Source organism: Phyllobates terribilis, unplaced genomic scaffold (assembly GCF_046119375.1).
Source record: "Phyllobates terribilis strain yellow unplaced genomic scaffold, ASM4611937v1 Scaffold_51__1_contigs__length_9155689, whole genome shotgun sequence".
NCBI classification, from domain to species: Eukaryota; Metazoa; Chordata; class Amphibia; order Anura; family Dendrobatidae; genus Phyllobates; species Phyllobates terribilis.
Window position 1 is genome coordinate 5,985,402 of NW_027362811.1, and position 8,922 is coordinate 5,994,323.

The 8,922-nt window shown below is 39.3% G+C and overlaps 1 protein-coding gene across 1 annotated transcript in view; it reads left to right on the forward strand.

Annotated features, from left to right (window-relative positions):
* LOC141191704 (uncharacterized) overlaps nt 1-4,861 on the forward strand; it is a 30,356-nt gene extending 25,495 nt beyond the window's left edge. Inside the window, exon 7 of the mRNA XM_073661645.1 lies at nt 3,106-4,861. Within this exon, the coding sequence (XP_073517746.1) occupies nt 3,106-4,289 (1,184 nt within the window). The 3' untranslated portion in view covers nt 4,290-4,861. The remainder of the gene's footprint in view (nt 1-3,105) is intronic.
* Nucleotides 4,862-8,922: the final 4,061 nt, after the last annotated feature.

The window sequence follows — 8,922 nt, forward strand, 5'->3', positions numbered from 1 at the left end:
ATCATCTGGGCGGAATCTTTTGAGCTGAACTTGAAGGCGAGAGGGGATACCGATTGTTTTCATACTTCTCCTGCGTAGCTCTCCAAGCACTAGTTCATGGGCCAATTTTTTCAGATAGAATCGTCTACGGAGTGGTTCAATCTTGTTTTCAAGGTAAATGACTTGTGAATTTATACCACCCAAATTCAACATAGCAAAAAATATGACCATTGGCCAGCGTTTGGTGTTTCTGCTGACGTTGAAAGTTGAGCACATCTGATCAGCTGTATCAACACCCCCTTTGGTTGCATTATAAAATGTAATTATCTCCGGGTTTTTTTGTGCCTCAGTCCCAGGATCGATGGCATCATCATGAAGTGTTGATAGAAGAAGTACAATTTTTTTTGCTTGTGGTACATAGGAAACCAAAACTTTTCCATTATGGAATGCAAACATACTGCTGTACTGTTGTCTCCCTTTCACACTTACAAACTGTGTAAGCAATTCTTTTTTATTTTTTCTTACAGTTCCGACATATGAAAGCTTCTGCATTTTCAGATAATCAATCAGATCACAATTTGAAAACCAATTGTTAGCTGTTATATTGCGGCCCGATCCAAATAAGGGCTCAGCCAGTCTTTTTACAACATCACTGGGTTTGTTGCTGACACAGTAAGGACCTTCTGGTTGTTTTCCTGCATAAACTTCCAGGTTGTAAGTGTAGGTCTTACTGGCATCAACAAGGGCATACATTTTTATTCCATATTTGTTAGGCTTTGATGGAATATATTGACGAAAGGCACATCTACCACGAAAACCAGGGAGCATTTTGTCAATAGTGAGATTCTCCCCAGGGCAATAGGCTTTTTTACAGTTTTCAACAAATTTTTAGAATATATCACGAATTGGAGCAAGTCGGTCATGTGTTTTACGTTCGGTTCGGGTAGTTCTGTCGTCAAACCGAAGGCAACGAATTAGAAGCTTGAATCTGTTTATGGACATAACAAGGCCAAATTTTTCAACTCCATCCCCATCTTTACTCCAAAGTTCCTCCAAACTTTGTCTATTTGCCCTATAAGCTCCTGCAAGGTATAATAATCCAAAAAAAGCACGCAGTTCTATTTCATCTGTGGCCTTGATGGTTCTGTTGCAGATGAACTTGTCCTTTATAATGTCTATATATTGGTTGGTATATGTGACAATAGAGTCCAGAATATCATCTGTGAATAAACTATTCCAGCATTCAACTGCAGTTTTTGCATTACTTGCAGTTCCTATAACTGCAGGAAGGTGAGTAATAATGTTTTGAGGTTCCCTACGTTTTTTCTGGAATGGCTTCTTGTTCCATTGTTTTTTTTTATCTTTTCCCATATAATAAGAATCTACATCTTCATCCTCAACACTGTCACCATCTTGCTCTGTTTCAGAATCCACTTCACATACTTCCACCTCATCATGAGAATCAATCTCACTTTCCTCTCCTAAATCCTCATTCAGTGTGGGGTCTGCATCATCTAACAGCATGTTTGTTACTTCCTCAACATCAAGGTTTTTTGATAAATTGTACATTTTCCTCTCCATTTCAGCAGATAATCTGAAGCAAGAGAAGGAATATGTGTTAGGGAACTACTGTATTTGCCTGAGCAGCACACTTTCTTTTTTAATCTGCCTTATTTCTATGAAATATCCTCACACTTTGTGCTATACATTCATAAAACAAACTAAATAAACAATTGTGATGAATAAAAACATAAAATACCAACCTTATTGAGTGTGACGTGTTCACATACAATGAGCCTGAGAGATTAGCGCAGTTATATCTGTCCTCCTGAAGCTCTGCAATCCAACTGTGGTATGAGGTTTCACAGAGCTGCTAGAGACAGGAGACTACCTGGAGGGAGGGGATTTCCTCACAATCTGGTGAGGAAGGAGAAATGAAAGTAAAAGAGATGTGCCTGTCAGGCCTATTGTATGTGACGGAGGGTTAAACTAAGAAGTGGTTCTTCCATCGTTCTGCGAATACCCTAGAAATCCGAGAGAGGAAGAGTTTCACCATCTTGATGTCCGCAGAGCAGTGTTGGCCTATTTGGAAGCCATTCGGAACTGGAGATTAGACTCTAATCTTTTCTTACAGTTTGGGGGGAAAAATATAGGCAGAAAGGCTTCAAAACCATCCTTAGCTAGATGGGTTAGATCCATGATTAATCTAGCGTACCTTTCAGAAGGACAGTCTCCCCCTGAAATTATCAAAGCCCATTCTACCAGAGCAGTTTCCACCTCTTGGGCAACTAGAGCAGGGGCTACCATTGAACAGATTTGTACCGCATCCGCATGGTCAGGACATACTACATTTTGCAAACACTGCAAACTAGATATTCTCTCACAGCAGAGATCTGTGTTTGGTAGGAAGGTGCATTTATCCCACCTTAATCTATGAGTTCTTGGGTATACTCCTATGGAGCTGTCATGAGGATGTACTGGAAAACCAGAATTAGTTTTGCCAGTAATGATGTTTCCAGGAGTCCACATGACAGCACCCTTATTTCCCTCCCTATATTGCTACTGTATGTGACTCTAACATATGTCTAAGTAGTCTAGAATAAAATTGTGTTGTACCCAGCCAATGTGGTTCTTGGAAAATCAATGAGGAGGTTGGGGGTGGGAGGGCTTTTAACCTCTTGTGCATCCTGCCCCTACAGAGGATATCGGATAACTCCTCCTATGGTGCTGTCATGTGGACTCCTGGAAACATCATAACCAGTAAAACTAATTCCGGTTTTTATCCACTCCTAACTTTTTACATTCCTTTTACAATTCTCCACTGAGCATTTAACTAGAAAAGACTGACGACGGCCAACACTGATATATGAACCTATGAAAATGGTTTTGGTTCATTAAAAATAAACTGCAAGAAAGTAGCATGAGGCCTAATGTTTGCTATCTTCTGTTTTTTGTTTTAAAGCCCAATGTTAGATTGTGATTGGCTTTGCGTCACTGTTTTAGTTAAAAAGCCAATTTTGCTGCATGCCTTGTACTTTGGCTGAAAATTTTGACATATTAATGTTATAAATTATCAGTAGACATTTTATTATTAAAAAATAAGATAATCAGTTTTATTCTTTGCAGATGACTGTCCCGGGATCTCTGAGGGACATCAGATATCTTTAGATTGTAAAGCTGATAATCGTTGTATCCCATATGATACATATGAAGAACATGTCATAATTCCATATATCGCCCTTCCCAGTAACAGTCTATCATCAGATCCTTTCGAACAGGACCTGTCTTCTGATTCATTACCGAATGTTAAGGAAAATAAAGGAAACAGAAAAGATACCGTTAACCAAAGTGCTAATAGTGGAGAGAAGCCATATACATGTTTGGAATGTGGAAAATGTTTTGACTGGAAATCAAAATTTATTCAACATAAGAGAAGTCACACAGGGGAGAAGCCATTTTCTTGTAAAGATTGTGGGAAATGTTTTAGCGAAAGATCTTTTCTTTTTAGACATCAGAGAAGCCACACAGATGCAAAGCCATTTTCATGCTCACAATGTGGAAAATGCTTTAAACAGAAATGGGGTCTTGTTACCCACGAGAGAATTCACACAGGGGAGAAGCCACATTCATGTTCAGAATGTGATAAATGCTATATTGATAAGTCAAGTCTTGCGAGACATCAGTGGGTTCACACAGGGGAGAAGCCATTTTCATGTTCAGAGTGTGGACAATGTTTCAACCAGAAATCAGATTTTGTTAGACACCAGAGAACTCACACAGGGGAGAAGCCTTTTTCTTGTGCAGAATGTGGGAAATGTTTTAACAGGAAATCAGCTCTTGTTACACACCAGAGAACTCACACAGGGGAGAAGCCATTCTCATGTTCAGAATGTGGGAAACTTTATAATAATAAAACACATCTTGTTAGACATCAGTGGGTTCACACAGGGGTGAAGCCATTTTCATGTTCAGAGTGTGGGGCATTTTTTACCGATAAATCATCTCTTGTTAACCATCAAAATATTCATACAGGATCAATGCCATATTCATGTTCAGAATGTGGGAAATGTTTTAACCGGAAATCGTATCTTGTTACACATCAGTGGGTTCACACAGGGGTGAAGCCATTTTCATGTTCAGAGTGTGGAGCATTTTTTACCGATAAATCATCTCTTGTTAACCATCAAAATGTTCATACAAGATCAATGCCATATTCATGTTCCGAATGTGGGAAATGTTTTAGTAAGAAGTTAGAAGTAGTTAGACATCAAAGAACTCACATAGGGGAGAAGCCATTTTCATGCCCATAATGTCAGAAATATCTTACCAAGAAATCAAGTCTTAACGATTAAAAACTCAAATATATATCAGAAAAAAATTTCACGTACCGTATTCGAAGAGTGTTTCCATCGAAGCCAGCGCTAATTCCACATGCGAAATCTTTCACAATAAAAACATTTCCAATTCCTGAATGTTTGAAATGTTTTACACACAAATAAGATCTGCTTAAAAACAAATGGATTCACACAATGATATAGCATTTGTTTTATGTACTAATATTATAATAGACATTCAAAGTAAATCACTGATGAGATAGGAAAAGCTAGTTATAACACTAAACATTGGTCAAGAACTTAAGGGCTTGTCTCCTTATAGAAAATCCTCATCCCGTGCTGCCATTTGTTAGAAAATAATCAACCACTGTTCACTCACTTTCTCCGGGTCCAACGCTGAGCTTCTGGCACTGTTCCCGGTGTCCAGTATTGGATGTGGCGTTGACTTCATGGCAAAAGTGTGGCAACCAATCAGTGAGCTCAGCAACTCTGCCCATGTAACTGAACCACCCCATTCAGCGTTGCTGAGTTCTCTGATTGGCTGCCGCACTGTCGACGTGGAGTCAGTGCCGCAGCCAATACCAGACGCCAGGAGCAGGGCAAAGATTTAGCGCTGGATCCTAGGACGATGAGTAATGAGCGGTTGGTTATTTTAAAACAAACTGCAGTTGGAGATGAAGATTCTCCAAAAGGGGATAACCCCTATGAAAAATATTTGCCTTTTTGTACAGTAGCTTTTAGTTTTACTTTTTTGTCACATGTAAATGTTTGTGATCATCCAACTATTTTTACCATAAAATAAAGTTTAAACAAGCAAAATGCAAAATGCAGCTTCTAATTGATCATTCCATTTACTGAAGTTCAAAGATTTATACAAACCCTATAATCCACCTCGTAAAAAAAAAGAATAATTGTTTTCCTAAACCAATCAATTGGTCATGCCATCCTCTACAGTAACAACTGCGAATCATTAGCCCTAACCCTAAAATGTAATTTCTTGTCCTTGGGATATATTTTGTTATTTGGAAAATGTATCTGTTTAGCAGAAATGAGCAGATCGCTTCGCTCAACCCTGGTCCATGGATCGGGTCAGTGATCTCCGGCCGATGACAGAATCAGCCAGAATTTCTTTACCCTCTGGAATCTTAGGCTCAGCTTATTCTTTGCCGGGCTGGCGCATCATCACCTTTGCAAAGTGCCGCACAAATGGTGCTAGACCAGTTAGTCAAACCCTGTGCTGGGGAACCTGGAAGCTCAGGAAATTCACACTGCTCCTGTCTATGACCAGAGGGCATGGACTTGGACCGTGGACAAGGGTTATGCAAAGCGATCTGCTCATCTCTACTATTTTGACATTATATCATTTTTTAGATATTAAGCACTGCCTTCCATCTGCCAAACCCCAAAATTGGGGGATTAACTTGTTCTATTAACGTTTTACCTCTCCCTGATAGTAAGCTACAAGAAACCTAGACGGAACCCGATTATCTCTATGGAAGCCATTCTCAATATATCAATATCACACTTGAATTTTGCAATGACACCCCACCTCATTTAGTATACACTGCCTTCTCCAGAATTATAAACCAGTTTATCTTAGAAATAATTGTTGTATAGTCGGGACCCTTCTCCTCTATCCAATGTTGTGCTAACAACTTCATTACCATGTAAACCATTCTTCCACTGCAGTCTTTCCCCGCTCCTCAGTTTCGAGATCCTCCACATACCCGAAAAGTTCCTCAACTTTCCACTAAACCCTATGGATCAAGGTAAGGGTGATTATTTGATATAGCGTTATTTTACATTTATAGGCCTCCAAAGCTTCATTAAGACTAGATAGGCTTACATGTTGTTTGAGTATTTAGTGCTGAGCTACTCCTCTCAACCACGGATATGCTGCAACTGTGTTGCCAAAAAATATATCCAAAGATTCAGCACTGCCAAACCTCCCCACATCTAAGTTATGAGCCGGATGCTTATTCCATATAAATTGTCTTAGAGTTATTTTTGGGTAAATACCATAGTGGAATCTACACTGGAGAATTGTGTAGTATATATAATAGCTGTGGCACCTATATATATATAATAATAATAATATTTATGCGTCCCACTACGGACAGGGTGCCTGGACCAAACCTCTATCTTCTGTTTTATATTTTGTAATAATTGATGTCTCGTAATCCATGACACTGGTCGTTACTTTTAGTCTGAAATATTGGACCACTGAAACCACCTGTGGCTGAAGGTGGAGCGATCAAGGAGCAACACATTTTCTCTCTGGGAAGTAGAACAGATTTAGACCAGGCGATGGTCAAATCAGACAAATATCCAAATCCTTCAAATACGGATATTGCCACTAGTAATGTAGAGGAAGCATGTGCTAAAAATAACAATGGGTCATCGACTTAAAGGGCAACCATTAACTCCACATCTTAACAATGAAAATCAACATTGTCTGGATGCTCTTCATTAGCTGCTGCCAGAGGCTCTATGGCCATCACAATGAGCAGGGGAGACAAGGGACACCTCTTCTGCGTGCCCACAGTGTAAGACTTTGTGAGAAAACCATTGATTCTCAACTTTGCCCTGAGTTACCGGTATAGTAATTTAATCCAAGAGATACATTTAGGTCCCGATCTGAACATTTCCAACACTACCAGAAGAACTCCCACTCTATGCTATTAAATGCCTTAGTGGCATACATGGAACCGATGACACTGTCTCCGGAATTTTCAGGTGGCATCTAAAGATTCAAGTGATCCTACAAATGTTAACAGCAGTAGACCTCGTCAGCATGAACCCAGATTGACCAGTATGGCTTATTGTAAAAATAACTTTACTCAACCTCAGAGCCAACACCTTGGCCAGTATTTTTACGTCTGTGGGTAGTAAAAATATTGGCCTATAACAATCAGGTACAAGTGGATCCTTTCTCTGCTTCAATAATACTACAATACTGGCTTCATCCATTGAGCTTGGTAAGCTCTTGGCATCAGCTGCTTCCTGGAAAGTTGGTGGAACAAGGAAATTAACTCAAAAGAGGCCCTGAATATTCTGTAACAACTCTTACTATGACAAAGCAATCTGATTTAAACAATGTGCAATATGCTCCTTAGTATATGGAGCTTCGAAGAAGCCAGGATGCATGAAGGTAGACAGCTGTTGCAACGGTTAACCTCCGTTTGTGACTTCCATCCATTGGCAAGAAACACGGCAGAAATTGAGTCTTTTTTCAGCATCAGGGTAATTGGCAATCACAATTTCTGGATCTAACACCACCAGACTTCTTCCTTTTGGGGTATGCTCAAAGGAAAAGTTTATCAGAACTAGCCTTGCACAGATGCTAAACCCCAGGAACATGGAATGTGGCTTCAAAATGTGTCCAGTGGAAAACGGGTATCACATCCAGCATGGCAGGAAATGCAATCGATTATACTTACGTCATGGTATGTAGCATGTTTTTCTAGATTACTTCATCCTAATGGGAGTTACAACCGAATGCACTGTTCTACATATTTTCAAAAGTTGTCAGGTTCAGTTATGAAATGAGTAATTTCTTAATGATTTTGACCTCCTGAATTCAAATCTCATAATGAAAATCTTTAGTTGGCTTTTGTTTCTATGATATCAAAGACTTTTCCTTTTACTGCTACTGTACATATAGTGAATGCATTAAAGTTACAGTACTTTGCAACATTATTAGTTTTGCACATATAAAGATGCAGAATATTTTATGCCAATTTTCTGATATTTATTTAAATCCTGTCTAAATTAGTTAAATCCTGTCTAAATACTATTGTGCATTATAAACAGTTACAGAAATTGCACTACAAAATTTAGTCCTCAATCAGTGACATCTCTTTTTTTCTTGTCTTTTGTACTCCTGCATCAAATCATCCCTTACAATTGTCCATGTTCAAGCATTGATGGCTTCCATTTACTTCGATATCTTTTGGAATTGAAGTTAGCGCGCTGCCATTATGCAGGTCTGTTTTGGACGATCGATAAAGATCCTCCACTCCTTTGAATTATGACTTATCTTCAGAGATTTTATTAAGCTATTGATGTTGTTGCATGCCACAAGATCTCCCTACGTGAAGAGGTATTGGACAAGATCTTTATCACGGCTGCAAAACAAAGAAATCCAGACATCGTCCGCTAGGAGATTACACTGCTGTAACCTGGAACCTAAGAGCTCAGCCTTAGGCTATGTGCCCACGTAGCAGATTTGATGCAGAGCGTTTTTGCCTCTCTCTGGCAGAAAAAAAACGCATGCAGATTTACATGCAGATTTACATGCGTTTTTTTTCTGACAGAAGCGTTTCACATGCGTTTTCGCATGCGTTTTTTCAAGCAGTTTTCCAAGCGATTTTGAGCATTACTTGGAAAAGTGCTTGACAAGTTGGTCACACAATATAAATCCATGCAACCGGCATGGATTTATAATGTGTGAACAACTGATGCTTTAAATGCAGCATCTATAGTAAAAAAAAAAGAATTAAAACGTTAAAAATTAAAAAAAACCTGTATACTCACCTCTCCGGTATCCTCCAGTCTGCTCCCGGACCGCGTCCTCTCTCCTTGGCGTCCCGCGATGTACTGTCAGGAC